The sequence below is a fragment of the Onychostruthus taczanowskii genome, unplaced genomic scaffold (assembly GCF_017590055.1).
Source record: "Onychostruthus taczanowskii isolate IOZ18803 unplaced genomic scaffold, ASM1759005v1 scaffold176, whole genome shotgun sequence".
Lineage (NCBI taxonomy): Eukaryota > Metazoa > Chordata > Aves > Passeriformes > Passeridae > Onychostruthus > Onychostruthus taczanowskii.
The window spans coordinates 241,494-260,489 of NW_024498973.1; the positions used below are offsets into that span (position 1 = coordinate 241,494).

At 46.2% G+C, this 18,996-nt stretch overlaps 5 protein-coding genes across 5 annotated transcripts; all 5 read right to left on the reverse strand.

The window, feature by feature from the left end:
* Window positions 1–2,389: 2,389 nt before the first annotated feature.
* On the reverse strand, window positions 2,390–3,930 carry LOC121333681 (UDP-glucuronosyltransferase 1A1-like). The gene is made up of 2 exons (XM_041400255.1): window positions 3,079–3,930; window positions 2,390–2,395 (listed from the first exon to the last, which is right to left on the reverse strand). Exons 1-2 carry the CDS (start codon window positions 3,928–3,930, stop codon window positions 2,390–2,392), a joined length of 858 nt encoding a protein of 285 aa, XP_041256189.1.
* A 2,034-nt stretch (window positions 3,931–5,964) lies between these two features.
* On the reverse strand, window positions 5,965–7,139 carry LOC121333682 (UDP-glucuronosyltransferase 1A1-like). The gene is made up of 2 exons (XM_041400256.1): window positions 6,565–7,139; window positions 5,965–6,181 (listed from the first exon to the last, which is right to left on the reverse strand). Exons 1-2 carry the CDS (start codon window positions 7,137–7,139, stop codon window positions 5,965–5,967), a joined length of 792 nt encoding a protein of 263 aa, XP_041256190.1.
* Window positions 7,140–8,075: 936 nt separating this feature from the next.
* On the reverse strand, window positions 8,076–8,954 carry LOC121333683 (UDP-glucuronosyltransferase 1A1-like). The gene has a single exon (XM_041400258.1). The coding sequence runs from the start codon at window positions 8,952–8,954 to the stop codon at window positions 8,076–8,078; it is 879 nt and encodes a 292-aa protein (XP_041256192.1).
* A 1,222-nt stretch (window positions 8,955–10,176) lies between these two features.
* On the reverse strand, window positions 10,177–11,217 carry LOC121333684 (UDP-glucuronosyltransferase 1A1-like). Its single transcript, XM_041400259.1, has 2 exons — window positions 10,366–11,217; window positions 10,177–10,200 (listed from the first exon to the last, which is right to left on the reverse strand). Exons 1-2 carry the CDS (start codon window positions 11,215–11,217, stop codon window positions 10,177–10,179), a joined length of 876 nt encoding a protein of 291 aa, XP_041256193.1.
* Window positions 11,218–15,611: 4,394 nt separating this feature from the next.
* On the reverse strand, window positions 15,612–16,484 carry LOC121333685 (UDP-glucuronosyltransferase 1A1-like). Its single transcript, XM_041400260.1, has one exon. It carries the CDS (start codon window positions 16,482–16,484, stop codon window positions 15,612–15,614), a length of 873 nt encoding a protein of 290 aa, XP_041256194.1.
* Between the last annotated feature and the right edge of the window lie 2,512 nt (window positions 16,485–18,996).

The following is an 18,996-nucleotide window of genomic DNA, read 5'->3' on the forward strand; positions in this document are numbered from 1 at the left end:
CAAAGCAGTGATAGAGCAGAAAGCACAGTTTGTGCTCAAGAGGGGCCATCAGAGTTCATAGGTGAATGGCTCAAGGCTAAACATCTTTTTGAAAAGCAATGATGCAGCAGAATATGAGGCTCTTGCTCAAGAGGGGCCACGGGAGCTCGGGGTGAGAGGCTATGGGGAAAATGGGTTTGAAAGTTCTTAATAACAGTCCCTTTCCCAAATTTCAGAAGACTTGACTGTGGTACATGGTAAGTGGAAGTCCATACTCGTGGCAAGGGCCTGGCCAAGCAGATCTCACCTGCCATTAAGGAATTTTCCACATGGGCAGGGAAAAGCTGGATGCCAAAAGTTTGCAAGTTTAGAAAAGCAATACAATACGGGAATGGTAACATGGACAAGAGCTGGCTGGAGAAGACAGATTCTTTTAGACCCCCAACCAAGCACTCCTGAACAGAGTGAACTCTGAGCAGTCTCTCCAGGCCTGGAAGGGTTCTCTTGGAGCAGGTAGGAATGATGGGAAATCTGATCCATGAAATAGCTACCTTTGCCAAAGGCACCTGAGTGTCATAAATACACTCCAAGGCTAACCCTAAGTGTTATTCCAAGATTAAGACTAAGTGTGTCCTAAAATGTTTATTTGGAGAGGAGGTCGTCCATGTGGCCTATTAAAGAAAAGAGGTTCTTAAAAGCCAGCAAGAAGAACTGTAATGTTTATGGAAAATGCACTAAATAGGAAGGAGTTTCAGACATCAGTGGGGAGGTTTAGATTGGATATTAGGAAAAATTTCTTCATGGAAAGGGTTGCCACACACTGGAAGGGGCTGTCCAGGGCAGTGGTGAAATCACCATCCCTGGAAACGTTCAAAAAACGTGTGGATGGGACACTTGGGGCCATGGCTTAGTGGTAGACCTGGCAGTGCTGGATTAATGGTTGTACTCTGATTTTAGAGGGCTTTTCCAACTTTAACAGTTCCATAATTTGATGCAGTCCCATTCTGCAGCTGGTGAATCAGAACACAGCTCTAGCTGGCAGTGGGGTAGCATTGAAAGATCAAAAACTACAGGAGGTGGAGGGAAGGGATTCTCACCTGCCAGGGCTGCATTTCCACATTTCTGTGGTAAAAAGATCTCAAATAATGAGGTGATGCAGCATTCAACAAGCCTTAAGGTGGCAGTACATACTCAGGTAGTGAACTCAGAGTTGCAGAAACACTCTTACCCTGCATAAAGGCCTCTTAAATCCTCATATTTGGTACCTAATTACTCCCACCTAGTTAAGTTCTGCTAACATTTCAGCCAAACTTGTATCATCTGTGAGACACTAAAATAAAACCCTATAAAACAACACTGAAGAGGTAAGAAAATCCTCTCAACCCAAACTGTTGAGGCCAAGCTCAGAAAAGTATGGAAAAAAAAAAAAAAAAGAAGTTCACAAAAGTTCAGCAAAAGTTCATAGAAGTTGTGACACTGGATTTTGAGCAGCACATGAACACCCTCCACATGTTTATGAGTGCAGAGACTGAAGTCCACAAGCCCAGCCCATTCCAAAGGTGAGATAGCAGGAGAAAGTCAAGCAAAAGTACAATGCTGAGTGCCACGGTTGTAAGCTGGAAACAGTACAGAAAATATCTGAGCTAAGGGAATCCATGATTATCTCTCCTGTAAGCCTACAAATCCTGGCAGGCAGCCTGTACCTCTTATTAACCCCCTAAATCCCTTTTAAATTCAGAGGGTTTGTCTACAAAAAAGAAAATCTGCACCTCTTGAGAGGGTGATTTGGGGTTTTTTGGGCCATGGTGTGAAAAAATACTCCCCTTTGTTTGCTCTAAGCTTGCTGCATCTCAATGTTAGTCACAGGACAAATACTGGGAGAAACTATCAGTTCCCCTTGCAACTTAAGCTACGATTTTCCAGATTTTACAGACCTCTGCCATAATTATTTTCATAGGTTTAGTTGTGAACTTTATTCCCTCTCTGCTTTCCTAGCCTGAGTGCCAAGTTTGAATTGTCTTAAAAATCCTCCATTTTTACTGTGTGAGATTGGGCTTTTTCTGAAATATCAGACTTATTTCAGCATTTTGTAAAGCAAATATCTGAAAAACCCAACAGGAATAGTTATTATTAAAAATAGAATCCATGAGGAGACTCTGCAAACCACAAAATCTATTTGAAAACACATTAAAAAAATGGCTGACATGAATTAATTTTAGAAGAATAAAGTAACTTATACTTTGTTTCTTCAATGCTGGATAGAAATTTAACTAAGGAACATCACTGGCCTGGAATACATGAGATGGAAAAATGGGCCTATAAAAGCCTCATGAAGGTCAGCAAAGGCAGATGCAAAGTTCTGCCTCTGGAATGGAATAATTCGCTGTCATAGGATCACAGGACAGGTGCACTACAGCTTGAATGCAGGAGATGACAAAAAATTAAAGAAAAAAGTGAGATTGACAGTGACAGGACAAGAGGCAACAATCACTGCAACACGGAAAATTCAAACTGGATGCAGGAATCAATTGGATATAATAAGGTGTGTTCTCTAGAGGAGATACTTAAAACTGGACAAAAGAGAGAAAGGAACAAGCTGACCTGGATATATTCTGACAAGAGGTTCTCAGAGAGGCCTCTAATGTCCTTCCAGGTGACAATGTTTGATGAGCCTATGACAAGCCAAAGCACAGGAAAAGGAAAAAACAAAAACAAAACAAAACAAAAAAAACAACAACAACAAAAAAAACCAACAACAACAACAAAAAAAAAGACAATTGTTGAGGAAATCAGCCAGATGATAAATGGAGTGCTCCTCAAAACAAAGTGTGTCTTGCACCACACCAAGAGCTGACTCCAAAGCAAAAGCTGCCTTGGAGCAGAGGCACAGGACCAATGGAGAGTCTCACAGAGCTAATTCCATATACAACACTTTATCCAACCTTGTACTCTGATAATCCTTCACAGATACCAGAACCAGCATTTCCCTGCAAAGCACAAGCAGTTTGAAATCCTCCTTTCTAAAGAAAACTGAGTTTCAGCTTTCCAGACATTTCCAAAACCTGCAAGAACAAGAAGAGAAAACACAGGGTGACCCACCTGACTTAGCTTCTTGTAAGCACAATTTACTCCACTAATCAAAACCATGTTGGGCATCAAGGGTTTTGGGAAGTGCAAGACAAAGTCCAGCTTCATGAGCCAGATGGAAGCCTGGCGCAGGAGATCCGGCACGGTCACCTCCCGCTTGAGGAACTCTGAAGCCAGTTCTGCATAAGGTTGGAAGACAACATCGCAGAGGAAGAAATTTGGGATGTCATAGAGCATGTTCTTCACCCGCTGGAGAAAGGTCATGCGGTCTGTAAGGTCTGTAAATACTCTGGGAACATAGGAAGGGGGATTGGGACACTGCGTGGCTTGATATTCCAAACCACATGGAATTTGCTGCAGGAAATACACGGAAGGCAGGGAAAGATACTCGGCCAGTATTGCCCCACATGGGAGGATAGGGTCTGTGAGGATGGCATCAAACTTGCTCTCCTCAAGGTACCTGATGAGCTCCTTGTTCTGAATTAAGTGTGTGCAGGTGGCCAGGAACAGAGCAGAGGTCTTCTTTGCCTGTTGGTACTGTCTAATAACTCTTTCCAGAAAAGGTCCTCCTTTAAATAAATCCATTACTGATCCTTTGAAAACTGTATCCTGTTCTTCCTGAGTGAAAGGCACTGGGTAAAATTTCATCACAAAGGTCTTGGATGGTTTGATCTGTAGGGAAACTTCAGGTGCCACCACAACCACCTCGTGTCCCTTCTGCTGGAGCATGTCCAGCATCTCCCGCATGCTCAGCCAGTGGCTCCCATCCACCGGCACCACCAGGAGCTTCCCAGCAGCAGCCAGACTCAGCAGGGACAGGAGCAGAAGCACAACTGGTGTGGAAGCACTGAGCCCTGGGGCCATTCCTGCAGGGATCAGCTGAGTGCCTCCAGGGAAGGAAACCCGCAGCAGCACAGGAGCTCTGGCACTTGCTCCGTGCTTCTAAGCAATCTGTGCTATGGCCCAACTTTGTATCCTTGCTTTATCTGCCGTGTGGTAAATGTGTAATCCCTGATGTGATAAAAGGCTGCATAACCAGCAAACAGAGTTCAGGCAGCTGATAAATTTGAGGGATGCACCAGATAAGCCTCGTGTTTCTATTAAGAAAATTTTAGCAGCTCTGCCATCTTTGAGCACCACCTGCCAAGCCACTGTGGCTGCTCAGACTCCTGAAATTTGCTGCTAGACTGCAAAATGCCATAACCATTATTTTCCTAGATCTGCCTGCAAACAGAAGGGCTGCTTCTCAACCTGAGAGCCCCCAGCCTGACACCTTCCTTCAGATTCCAGCTTTGGAAATACCCAGGTGAAGAAGCACAAAAATTTACCAGCAAAGAATGACGTAGTGAGGCAACAAGGACAGAAGCCTGAGGTGCATTTCTCAGTAAACACCAGACCCAACTACAACAATTTGCTAATTAGGGATTGCACCTGACTGCAAGGCTTTCACAGCCCCACAGACGTGTTCGTCACTCACTAAGACACCACCAAGTTACACAGTCACACAAGGTGGCTCTGAATACGTGAAATGAAAACAGCAAATGCAGAGCACACTTTAGAGGTGAGAAGGTACAGGACTGCTGCATACAAAAGGAAAGGGAGAGAAAAATTCCTGAGCATTCATGTAACCACCTGGCATGGGAACGCGATTGTCATCTGCAACACAAGATTCAAGCCTCCTGAACTCCGCGATCCATCACAGCACAAATTAAAAACAGAGTGTGACCCACCTGAGGCAGCTCCTTGTGAGCACAGTTTACTCCTCCAATTGGAATGATGTTGGGCATCAAGGGTCTTGGATAGTCTAGCACAAATTCCGACCTCAGGAGCCAAACAGAGCCCTTCCGTAAGAGATCCTGCACAGTCACCTCCCTCTGCAGGAACTCTGAAGCCAGTTTTGAGTAGGGTTCAAAGGCAAAATCACAGAGGAAAAGGTTTTGGGTGTCAAAGAGCAGATTCTTCACCCGCTGGAAAAAGGTCATTTGGTCTGTCAGTTGTGAAAATGACCTGGGCACATAGGAAGGTGGATTGGGACACTGAGTGGCTTCAAAATCTAACCCACATGGGATTCCTCGTAAGAAAAACACAGAAGGAAGGGAAAGATGCTCAGCCAGGATCACCCCACAAGGTATTACAGGGTCTGTAAGAATGGCATCAAACTTGCTCTCCTCAAGGTACCTCATGAGCTCTTTGTTTTGCAGGAGACTTGTACAGCTGGAGAATCCAAAATCAGTGAATTTTTTCACAGCTTCAAATACTTTAAAATATCTTTCCAGAAAAGATCCTTCTTCAAACATGATATGGAAAAATTCCTTCAATGCATTGTCCATCTCTTTCTGGGAGTAGGGGACCGGGTAAAATTTCATCACAAAGTTCTCTGATGGTTTGATGTGCAAGGAGACTTCGGGTGCCACCACGACCACCTCGTGTCCCTTCTTCTGGAGCATGTCCAACCCCTCCCGCATGCTCAGCCAGGGGCTCCCATCCACCCATGTCACCAGGAGCTTCCCAGCAGCAGCCAGACCCAGCAGGGACAGGAGCAGAAGCACAACTGGTGTGGAAGCACTGAGCCCTGGGGTCATTCCTGCAGGGATCAGCTGAGTGCCTCCAGGGAAGGAAACCCGCAGCAGCACAGGAGCTCTGGCACTTGCTCCGTGCTTCTAAGCAATCTGTGCTATGGCCCAACTTTGTATCCTTGCTTTATCTGCCGTGTGGTAAATGTGTAATCCCTGATATAATAAAAGGCTGCATAACCAGCAACAGAGTTCAGGCAGCTGATAAATTTGAGGGATGCACCAGATAAGCTTCGTGTTTTATAACAAAACATTTGGCACTTTTGTCATATTTGAGCGCCACCTGCCAAGCCACTGTGGCTGCTCAGACTCCTGAAATTTGCTGCTAGTTTGGATACTCTAGCACAAACTCCAACCTCAGGAGCCAAACAGAGCCCTTCCGTAAGAGATCCTGCACAGTCACCTCCCTCTGCAGGAACTCTGAAGCCAGTTTTGAGTAGGGTTCAAAGGCAAAATCACAGAGGAAAAGGTTTTGGGTGTCAAAGAGCAGATTCTTCACCCGCTGGAAAAAGGTCATTTGGTCTGTCAGTTGTGAAAGTGACCTGGGCACATAGGAAGGAGGATTGGGACACTGAGTGGCTTCAAAATCTAACTCACATGGGATTCCTCGTAAGAAATAGACAGAAGGAAGGGAAAGATGCTCAGCCAGGATCACCCCACAAGGTATTACAGGTTCTGTAAGAATGGCATCAAACTTGCTCTCCTCAAGGTACCTCATGAGCTCTTTGTTTTGCAGGAGACTTGTACAGCTGGAGAATCCAAAATCAGTGAATTTTTTCACAGCTTCAAATACTTTAAAATATCTTTCCAGAAAAGATCCTTCTTCAAAAAGGCAAAATCACAGAGGAAAAGGTTTTGGGTGTCAAAGAGCAGATTCTTCACCCGCTGGAAAAAGGTCATTTGGTCTGTCAGTTGTGAAAGTGACCTGGGCACATAGGAAGGAGGATTGGGACACTGAGTGGCTTCAAAATCTAACTCACATGGGATTCCTCGTAAGAAATAGACAGAAGGAAGGGAAAGATGCTCAGCCAGGATCACCCCACAAGGTATTACAGGGTCTGTAAGAATGGCATCAAACTTGCTCTCCTCAAGGTACCTCATGAGCTCTTTGTTTTGCAGGAGATGTTCACAACTGCTGACTGCCAAATTACCGAGTCTTTTCATATGTTGGTACACTTTAAAAAATCTTTTCAGAAAAGGCCCTTCTTCTAATGAAGTTTGTAGAAACATCTTGAAATCTTTCTCCATCTCTTCCTGCGTGATGGGGCCGGAGTGCCTTTTCATCACAAAGTTCTTTGATGGTTTGATGTGCATGGAGACTTCGGGTGCCACCACGACCACCTCGTGTCCCTTCTTCTGGAGCATGTCCAGCACCTCCCGCATGCTCAGCCAGTGGCTCCCATCCACCGGCACCACCAGGAGCTTCCCAGCAGCAGCCAGACCCAGCAGGGACAGGAGCAGAAGCACAACTGGTGGAGAAGCACTGAGCCCCAGGGCCATTCCTGCAGGGATCAGCTGAGGGCCTCCAGGGAAGGAAATCCCCAAGAGCACCAGAGCACTGGCAGGAGGTTTGTGCAGAGATTTATCAGCACTTTTGAGGGGGTCTTTTCACAGAACAATTCAGGACCTAGTTCTGGCATTGTTTTAATCACAGACATAGCACCCATGGTGTCCAGCAGTGGTGGAGTTGTGTGAATACTCACGTGGCCAATCCCAGTGCGTACAGGGATGTCTGTCACATGTCACAGCCGCCCCCCAATGTGGGGATGGGTGGAATAGCCACAGCAGCTTTGGGATCCCACCCTACACCACACAAATCCTAAGGAATATGAATGAAGAGAAAGCCAGGGCACCAAAAGCACTCATCCAAATTCTCAGGCTCACCTCTGGAGCAGCAGAGGAGGCTGTCCAGCAGGCCCTGTGCCCAGGGCTCTTGTCAGCATCCCAGGGAACCCAAGCACATGGCATATTTGACTGGTTGGTATCATGGGCAAGACTGCAGCTAATCCCTCAGTGTCAGTCAAGCCTTGCTGGATGTGTCACATCATACCTGCTCCAGGCATCAGATCTGGGCTTTGGAGCCAGAAAAATGTTTTTAAGTTTCTCTGGGAGATCCCATTGGAACTGCTCATTATACAAAACCAAAACTTTGTTCTACTGTCCACAAATGCTCAGAATCCCTTTGGCTGGCAGAATCAATGTCACATCACAGATCCTTAGTACAGGGTCACAAGAAGACCCTGGTGTTTACCTACAACTGCAAACCAATTAAAAGCCAGAAGGAACAGCTGCCTACAAAGGATGTGGAAAGTCAGCAAGAAAGTGGGAGGAAAACAGTACCTTTACTGAGGATTCACCTCACTCATTAGAAACCTGAGTGAAATGGGAACTTCGTTTCTATCGCAACCCAGAATTCCACCTTCCTAAACACAGAAATCAATCAAGGCACAGATTAAGACCCACCTGAGGCAGCACCTTGTGAGCACAGTTTACTCCTCCAATTGGAATGATGTTCGGCATCAAGGGTCTTGGATACTCTAACACAAATTCCAACCTCAGGAGCCAAACAGAGCCCTTCCGTAAGAGTTCCACCACAGTCACCTCCCTCTGCAGAAACTCAGAAGCCAGTTTTGAGTAGGGTTCAAAGGCAAAATCACAGAGGAAAAGACTTGGGATGTCAAAGAGCAAATTCTTGACTCGCTGGAGAAAGGTCATGTGGTCTGTAAGGTCTGTAAACACCCTGGGCACATAGGAAGGAGGACTGGGACACAGCCTGGCATCTAAGTCTAACCCACACGGGACTCCTCGTAAGAAATAGACAGAAGGAAGGGAAAGATGCTCAGCCAGGATCAACCCACAAGTTGCTACAGGGTCTGTAAGGATGGCATCAAACTTGCTCTCCTCAAGATACCTGATGAACTCTTTGTTTTGCAATAGCTGCTCACAGCTGGTGACCCAACAATCAGTGAGAGTTTTCATACCTTTGTGCAATTTAAATAATCTCTTCAAAACCCAACCTTCTTCAAATGAACCATGAAAAAAGGCCTGGAATGCTTTATCCAACTCTTCCTGTGTGAAGGGGACCGGGTACATTTTCATCACAAAGTTCTTTGATGGTTTGATGTGCAAGGAGACTTCAGGTGCCACCACAACCACCTCGTGTCCCTTCTGCTGGAGCATGTCCAGCATCTCCCGCATGCTCAGCCAGTGGCTCCCATCCACTGGCACCACCAGGAGCTTCCCAGCAGCAGCCAGACTCAGCAGGGACAGGAGCAGAAGCACAACTGGTGGAGAAGCACTGAGCCCCGGAGCCATTCCTGCAGGGATCAGCTGAGGGCCTCCAGGGAAGGAAATCCCCAAGAGCACCAGAGCTCCAGCACCCAGTCTGTGCTTTCAAGTGTGCTGTGGCACAGCCCAACCGTGGATCTTTATTTAATGTGCTGGGCGGTGAATGTGTAATCCCTGATATGATAAAAGGTTGCCTACCAAGCACAGAATTCCTGCCAAGTCCACAGAATCACCAGATAACTCCCATCTATCTCTATCAGAGGAACAGTAAAGAGTGCCCCAGGAAGGAGGCAGGGGTGGCTCTGGGACGGCACTTTGGTTCCTTCCCTCTGGCTGGACCTTCCGCATGTTCAGGAGATGTGTCACGTGTAGGAGATGTGTCACATGCACATCACTGTTCAGACCTGCAGAGGCTTCTCCTTTCCCACAATCCAGGCCTGTCCCCTCTCACTTGGAAAACTCATCTGTAGGTGACCCAGACCACACAGCAGCTGTGGAACAGCTCTTTAAGATGATTTCCAGCCTGAGATGACAGGAGAGGTGGAAGAATGATGCCAGGTTTCTGTGCAGAGATTTACAAACTCTCTTTGAGGGTGACTTCCCACAGAACACTTCAGAGCCTAATTCTGGCCTTGGTTTTGTCCCTGACAAAGCACCCATGGTGTCCAGCCATGGTGGAGTTGTGTGAATGCTCAGGTGGCCAATCCCATTGTACACAGGGATGTCCATAAATTGTCACAGCTATCTCTGTACTTCAAGCTGGGTGGAATTGCCACACATTGGGCTTTGTGATCCCACCCTGCACCACACAACTCCTATGGAATATGAATTAAGAGAAAGCCAGGGCACCAAAAGTACTCACCCAACTCTCCAGGCTCTCCCCCAGAGAAGAACAGAAACTGTCCAGGAGGAACTCTCACAGGGCTCTTGCCAGCATCCCAGGGAACCCAAGCACACGGCACATTGGAGCAGTTGGTATCATGCACAAGGCTACACCCAAACCCTCACTGCCAGTCAAGCTGTAATGGATGTGTTAAATCAGACCTGCTCCAGGCATCAGGGATGGGATTTGGAGCCAGGAAAGAGTTTCTAACAGTCTCTGGAACATCCCATTGGAGACGGTCATTAAAGGAACCCTACACTTTGTCCTACGGTCCACAAATTCTGACAATCCCTTTGCTGGTGGCATCAACAGCCATCATAGACCTTCACCAGAAGACCCTGGTGATTCCCTTCAACTGCAAACCAATTAAAAGCCAGAAGGAACAGCTGCCTACAAAGGATGTGGAAAATCAGAAGTGAGAGAAAAACAGTTCCTTTCGTGAGGATTCAGCTCACTCACCCAAAAAAGAAACTTGATTCCTATCACAACAGAGAATTCCACCCTCCTGAACACAGAAACCAATCATGGCATGAATTAAAACAGAGTGTGACCCACCTGAGGCAGCTCCTTGTGAGCACAGTTTACTCCTCCAATTGGAATGATGTTGGGCATCAAGGGTCTTGGGTAGTCTAGCACAAAATCTAACCTCAGGAGCCAAACAGAGCCCTTCCGTAAGAGTTCCAGCACAGTCACTTCCCTCTGCAGGAAGTCTGAAGCCAGTTTTGAGAATGGGTCAAAGGCAAAATGACAGAGGAAAAGCTTTGGGATGTCAAACAGCAGATTCTTGACTCGCTGGAGAAAGGTCATGCGGTCTGTAAGGTCTGTAAACACCTTGGGCACATAGGAAGGAGGATTTGGACACTGAGTGGCATCAAAATCCAACCCACATGGGATTCCTCGTAAGAAATAGACAGAAGGAAGGGAAAGATGCTCAGCCAGGATCACCCCACAGGGCACGAAAGGGTCTGTAAGGACAGCATCAAACTTGCTCTCCTCAAGGTACCTCATGAGCTCTTTGTTTTGCAAGAGCTGTTCACAGCTGGAGACCCAAAAGTTACCGAGTCTTTTCATACCTTCAAGTAAGTGAAAAAATCTGCCAAAAAAAGTTCCTTCTTCAAATGAACCATGAAAAAATGCTTTGAAATCTTTATCCATCTCTTCCTTTGTGTAGGGAACTGGGTACATTTTCATCACAAAGTTCTTTGATGGTTTGATGTGCATGGAGACTTCGGGTGCCACAACAACCACCTCATGTCCCTTCTGCTGGAGCATGTCCAGCATCTCCCGCATGCTCAGCCAGTGGCTCCCATCCACTGGCACCACCAGGAGCTTCCCAGCAGCAGCCAGACTCAGCAGGGACAGGAGCAGAAGCACAACTGGTGGAGAAGCACTGAGCCCCGGAGCCATTCCTGCAGGGATCAGCTGAGGGCCTCCAAGGAAGGAAATCCCCAAGAGCACCAGAGCTCCAGCACCCAGTCTGTGCTTTCAAGTGTGCTGTGGCACAGCCCAACCGTGGATCTTTATTTAATGTGCTGGGCGGTGAATGTGTAATCCCTGATATGATAAAAGGTTGCCTACCAAGCACAGAATTCCTGCCAAGTCCACAGAATCACCAGATAACTCCCATCTATCTCTATCAGAGGAACAGTAAAGAGTGCCCCAGGAAGGAGGCAGGGGTGGCTCTGGGACGGCACTTTGGTTCCTTCCCTCTGGCTGGACCTTCCGCATGTTCAGGAGATGTGTCACGTGTAGGAGATGTGTCACATGCACATCACTGTTCAGACCTGCAGAGGCTTCTCCTTTCCCACAATCCAGGCCTGTCCCCTCTCACTTGGGGAGTTCATCTCTAGGAGATGAAAGCTCATCTGTAGGTGGCCCAGACCACAGAGCAGCTGTGGAACAGTTCTTTAAGATGATTTCCACCCTGAGATGACAGGAGAGGTGGAAGGATGATGCCAGGTTTCTGAGAAGAGATTTATGAACTCTTGTATTAGTTTCACACATTCTGGCTTTTACTGGGGGCAGAGGAAGCCACAGAGGCTACTTTTGAGAGAGAAGCTCATCAAAACTTCCACTCCATCCAGGAGAGCCAATCTCTGAAGGCTTTGACAACTGACACATTGGCCAATTCGAATAGTAACGCCTCTGAGAAGACATAATTAAGAATGAGAAAATGCATTAAAGTCCTCTTTCCTCCTCTCCTGTGCGGGGTGGTGAGGGGACCACTGTGCTCTTCCCAGCCTGGCCAGGGCTGTGCCACAGGGTGGAGTCGTCCCAGTGCTGTGAGTAGCCACACAGCTGATGCCATGTGCTCAGGTCAGGCGCTGGGAGTGCTCATGCAGCCAGGGCTATGCGTGCAAGATCCACAGTGAACTGTGCTTTCTTTGCCACTTTCAGCTAGCCGTGCTGTGGGCAGAAGAGACAGGAGTGGCGGAGCGGCTTTTCCTTTTTGGCACCTGTGAAAGACGGTCTGAAGTTCCCTTCATTTGCCTCACGACCTTTGCAAGGACAGAGACGGGGACCCTGAGGACCCTGATCGGAATTCTGGCCTACCAGTGGTGGATGTACGCCAAGATCCTGAGGCCCCTGAGCAGAATTGTGGCCTGCCAAGTGATTGTTCTCACCTGTGCCTACCGTGACTGCTTCTAGCAGGGCCTGTCAGGGGCAACATGCCTTATATGTTTACACCTGCTTCGTGACAATAGCCCAGGAATTTTCCCACCTCTTGGCCAAATAAACTCGCTGGGGCAATTTTGGTCATCCCTCCACAGAAAGCCCTTCATCTGCTTCACTACCACTGTGACGGATAGAGACTGAAGCCCCCTCCCAAGGACTGAGACCCCTATAATTCTGATACGGGGGGTGCCAGCTAAGTGTTGCCTGCAGATGTGTTCACTGGACCTAGTTTCCCATAGAAACCAGTCCTGAAACAATGGGTCCTGCTCACTGCTGATATTGACTTAGCCTACAGAGAACATGGACTGTCTGTACCCGTTTTCAATACCTTTTCCCCCTCAGCAATTTCAATAGGTTTATTATTTATTGTGTCTGTCCCCCTCAGTGATTTCAAGAATGTTTCCCCCCACTCAGCAAAGGACTATAATAGATCCCTGAGTTAACCAGGATTTTGATATCTCCCCGACGTGACAATTCTCCCCGTGTATGGACCACCAAAGATTTCCTCTCTAAGTTTGGTAGGTATACTCCCTCTCTCTTTCTCTCTCTCTCTTTTATCTCCTTTCTAAATCCCTCTGTCGCATTTCCTGTGGGCATTCAATAAAAGTGCATTTGTTTTGACTGATACTGCAATCCCCTCTCCGTGCTGTTTTTGCACTCTGAGATCAGTTAACGAACCATCACGATTCCCCCGCTTGTACGAGTGGATCACGACAGCACCTCGCATGAGGAGAGGCGCTGAGCGAAGCCGGCAGCCGGTGTGGCTGGCATGGTGCTGGGGGCAGCCATGTGACCAGCAACGAGGGGCATGGCGAGCAATTCCCCCATGTGGGGCCTGGATGAGATCAACCTTTCAGTGCTGCAGGACTCTATAAAACTTTTCAATTAACAGAATGTGAGAAGAAATGGACATTCGGACGGCAATTCTCTCGCAAGTCAGAGAAAAGGGAAGACTGAAAATGTGAGGTGAACAACATGGCGACACTAAGGTCAGTGAAAAGGAGGGATGGGGAGGAGGAGGTGCTCCGGGCCTCAGAGCTGAGATTCTTCTGCATGCTGTGGTGAGGTCTAAAAAACAACAGTTTTCCTCTAATTTATGAAGTGCACAGGGGAATTCAGAGTTCACCTGCAGCCTGTGTGTTACAGACATATTTTATGAAAAATCCTTTTGCCAGGATCTTTTCTCCGGAGAAGGTGGGAAGCTTTAGCTTCTCCATGTTTTGCTGCTTTGGAATGTGATTTGGAGAATTGTTTACCCAGCATATGAAATTGTTTTTACTTGATGACCAATGACAGCCACCTGTGTCGAGGCTGTGAGCAGTCACAAGATTTTATTATCATTCCTTTTCTTTCCTTTCCAGCCTTCTGATGGATCCTTTCTTTCTATTCCTTTTAGTATAGTTTTAGCACAGCATTTTAATATAAGATAATATCATAATATAATAAACCAGCCTTCTGGAACATGGAGTCAAGATTCTCATCTCTTCCCATGCCTATGGACCCCTGTGAACACAACCATACCCGTGAGAAAGAGTGCTCACGCTGGAGTGTGTGGATGCTGCAAAGCTGTGATCTAGTGAGAAATTTGAACAAAGAGAAAAGACCCTTGCTTCCAGAGATAGAAAAAGAAGACCCTTACTTCCAAACTAGAACAGCTCATCCTTAAAAGACTACATGCCATGAAGTAAAATGACCAATGCAAACAGTTGTAGGAAGACTGCTTTGCCCGTGGGAGGGACTCATGTTGTAGCAGGTTGGGTGTGACTGCTACTTGTGAAAATTAGAACCACGTTGGAAAAGTTCACAGAGAACTGTTCCATGAAAAAGACCCCATGGCATAGCAGAAGATACTCCTCTCCCTAAGCAAACTGAAGAAATATTTTTAGATGTAACAGCTGACAAACTGACTAAAACCCCCATGTTTTGTCTCCCTGCACTCGTGGCGGGAAGGAAAGAAAGAAGAGGGGTGCAGGGGAAGGTATTCTAAAGATTTATTTTAGTTCTCATTATCCTCTTTTAATTCAGTTAATAAATTTTTCTTTATACCTTTTAAGTTTTGAACCTGTTCTGCCCTTAAAGTGTTTCTTCCCAATCCTTACCTCAACTCATGAGCCCCTTTTGTCTTTCTTTTGCCCCTCCTCTGCTCCAATATAGCAGAAGAGAATGAGTAAATGTTTTTTTTGTGGGTGCCTAGCTTCTAGCCAGTGTCAAATTCTGACAACACTCTTAGAGGGAGACTTTCCACAGAAAAATTCAGGGCCTAATTGGAGTCAGAGAAGACAGAGAAGATGGAAGGATGATGCCAGGTTTCTGCAGGAAATGTGGCACAAATCAAGCATCATCTCCAGTGCCTCAGACCTGCCTCGAGGAATGCAAGGGTTGGCTTTGTGAGCTTTGTGCAGAGATTTATCAGCACTTTTGAGGGGGACTTCCCACAGAACAATTCAGAGCCTAATTCTGACACTGTTTGTGTCACCGACCAAGCACCCATGGTGTCCAGCAGTGGTGGAGATGTGTGAATGCTCATGTGGCCAATCCCAGTGTGTACAGGGATGTCTGTCACATGTCACAGCCACCCTCACACTTGGGGATGGGTGGAATAGCCTCATATTGGATTTCATTATCCCAGCCCACATCAAACAAATTCTAAGGAACAGGACTGAAGAGAAAGCCAGGGCACCAAAAGCACTCACCCAACTTGCCAGGTTCTCCCCTGGAGCAGCAGAGGAGGCTCTCCAGGAGGAACACTGCACAGGGTTCTTGTCAACATCCAAGGGAACCCAAAGTTTGGCATCATCACCACGGCCGAACCCAAACCCAAACCATCAGTGCCAGTTAAGCCTTGCTGGATGTGTTAAATCAGACCTGCTCCAGACATCAGAGCTGGGCACTCTGCTGGTGGAATCAATGTCCCATCACAGACTTTCACCAGAAAACCCTGGTGATTCCCTTCAACACAGCACTCTTTAAAACCCAGAAGGAACCGCTGCCTACACAGGATATGGAAATCAAGAAGAAGGAGAGATACACGATTCCTTTCAGCTCACTCACCCAAAAAAGAAACTCAGTGCCTATTGTATAAAAAATTCCCCCCTCCTGAACACAGGAACCAATCATGGCATGAATTAAAACAGAGTGTGACCCACCTGAGGCAGCTCCTTGTGAGCACAGTTTACTCCTCCAATTGGAATGATGTTGGGCATCAAAGGCCTTGGATACTCTAAAACAAAATCTGATCTCAGGAGCCAAACTGAAGCCTGGCGTAAGAGATCCAGCACAGTCACATCTTGCTGCAGGAACTCGGAAGCCAGTTTTGAATAGGGTTCAAAGGCAAAATCACAAAGAAAAATACTTGGGATGTCATGAAGTAGATTCTTCACCCGCTGGAGAAAGGTCATGTGGTCTGTAAATTGTGTAAATCCCCTGGGCACATAGGAAGGAGGCCTGGGACACTGAGTGGCATCAAAATCTAATCCACATGGAATTCCTCGTAAGAAATACACAGAAGGAAGGGAAAGGTGCTTCGCCAGGATTCCCCCACACAGCAGAACAGGATCTGTAAGGACGGCATCAAACTTGCTCTCCTCAAGGTACCTGATGAGCTCCTTGTTTTGCAGGAGATGTCCACAGCTGGTGATCCCAAAGTTAGTGATTCTTTTGATACCTTGGTACGCTTTAACAAATCTTTCCAGAAAAGATCCTTGTTCAAATGAAAAATGAAAAAATGCCTGGAATTGTTTCTTCAAATCTTCCTGTGTGTAGGGGACCGGATATATTTTCATCACAAAGTTCTTTGATGGCTTGATGTGCAAAGTCACTTCAGGTGCCACCACAACCACCTCATGTCCCTTCTGCCTCAGGATGTCCAGCACTTCCCGCATGCTCAGCCAGTGGCTCCCATCCACCGGCACCACCAGGAGCTTCCCAGCAGCAGCCAGACCCAGCAGGGACAGGAGCAGAAGCACAACTGGTGGAGAAGCACTGAGCCCCGGAGCCATTCTTACAGGGATCAGCTGAGGGCCTCCACAGAAAGAGTTCCCCAGCTCAGTGATTTTAAGCAATCTGGTCTCTGGTTTTTATGGATGATCTTGAGATTTATTTGTATTTGGTAAATGTTTAAACATGGACATGGCAAAGGTGGTATAAAAGTTTAAGGTTCATCTTATTTGGCAGACACAAATCACTGCCAGAGCTACCCTGGAAAACACCCCCCTCTCTCTATTGGAGGAACACTGGGTTGGATTAACGCTGCCTGGTTATGCAGGGAGGAAGGCAGGAAGTCCAAGGTGCAGGTGGAGCTGAACTTGGCCAGGGGTGAACATAACAACAAGAAGGGTCACTATGGATCTGTCAGCCACAACAGGAAGGTCAAAGGAAGTGTTTTCCCCCAGTAAGCAAGACTAGGAAACTGGAAACAATGGACAAAGTAAAGGCTGAGGGACTCAAGAACTTCCATTGCCTCAGCCTTCACTAGCAACTTCTCTTCCCACACCTCTTGTGTGGATGGATGGATAGATGGCAAGATCTGGATGGGGGACCAAAATTCCTCCCAGTGTAAGAGAAGATCATGTGACCGCTTGAGGAACCCAAACATAAGGCCATCTGATGACCCAAACACATGGGACCCCATGAGATGCATTCCAGAGTCCTGAGGGAATTGGTTGATGGAGTTGCCAAGGCACTCTCCATGTGAAAAGTCCTGGCAGTCAGGTGAAGTCACAGTGACTTGGAAAAGAGAAACACTGCACCCACCTTTAAAGACGACAGAAAGGAATCCCCAGGGAACTACCGACCTGTCAACCTCACCTCTGTGCCTGGTAAGATCATGGAATAGACCCTTCCAGGAGACATTCTATGATTTAAGTAAATGAGGGATCTTTCAACAAGTGGTCTGCTCAAAAGAGCTAATTAACAGATCATTAATTTTCCAAACATGAAATTTCAGTGTAAGATAATTCCTCCCCTCTTGCCATTCCATATCACTTTCCATTTGCAAAAGATTAGAAAAAAATATTAAAGCTTCACACACGAAATGGTCTGGATTCTTCACCAGTTTTATATTGTGACACTGTGAGGAAGATGGAAAATTGACTATTAAATTTCATTTCCCTGCAAGGCTTCTTTTTGGAAGATGAAGTAGGGTCTGGAAGGAGGAAGGACACATACATGGTTTTTACCAGCTGTACTTAAAACTGAATCAGCAACTCAGAAATGCCATTCTAAATCATTCTGGGAAGAGTTTGCCCCTGGGCCATGAAAGCAAATAATATTAATGCATGGACAGGACTTGCAGACAAGCCCTAACCATGGAAATTATTCCACAGAAGTAATTTTGACAATAAAATCATTTAGTGTAGTGGTTGATAGCATACACCAGAATACTTTTAAGGACATTTATCAAACTACTGTGGCTCTAGGCACATCCTTCGTAGGGAAACTTTTGGGAAGGCAGCATAAAGCTCTTGCAGATGCAGATGCTGCCAGAGCAACCAGAACATTATCTACCACTTGGTGCATTATGATGCTTCATTTTTAAATTATGAAAGGGTAGGTTATTAACCAAAAAGATTCTCAGTTTTTAAAAATCAATTGTGACAGTAAAACCAACTCATGGACATAGTTATAGACACACCAAAATATTTGCAAACAGCATTAAACATCCATATATTTTACCACGGCAATCACTGAACCTGAGATAACGGCTTTTTCTTTTCGCAGTTTATACCTTCAATAAAAATATGTTGGGAATCACTGGCATTATAGATAAGTAATGTAATAATTGGCTCTCACAATTGAGAGATAGATATTATGTGGATGTTAAATGTATAATAATGTTACAGTAATATGTCCTCCCATAGTCCCCCTTCCCCTCCCCCTTGTAATAGCCTTAGTAGTGAGGGCATTTAGAGGAGGCTGGCTTGTTATCAGGAGGCATGGCACATCAACACCTGACCTCCAATCAAGATATAAGAAAGTGATCTCCACCACTGGATGGCAGAGAAAGAGTTGACTGACAAAACTTTGGGATGGGGCTAAAGATATAAAAGGCAGAGCATCCATTTTGTAGCTGAGTGTATGGCTGATAATCACGGGGGCTCCCAGTGCTGTAATTTTTCCTTATTTAGTCCTTTTGTTGTATTTTTTGTTAAGGTTTAATAAACCTTTAAAATTTTTTAAAGGTGAGCAGTTGTTTCTCATACTGGCATGGGATACTCAAACCCAAAATCTCTTATTTCAAACCAAAGGGATCCATGCCTTAAGAGCTCCTCTGTTACTTGTCTGTGAAGAACATCTGAGGCCTGAAGTTTAAATGGGAAATAGGCAAAATAGCAAAGAAAGAAATGTATGAACTTGAGAGCTGAGTTTTTTACATGCCGGATAAATGCCACATAGTCTGAGCTGTCCGTAAATGTTCTTGGAATGAAGGAAGGCAGATCTGGGCACTGAGCAACCTGCAAATCCAAACTGCAGGGAAATCCCCAGAGAAAGAAAACAGACAGGACTGAGAGA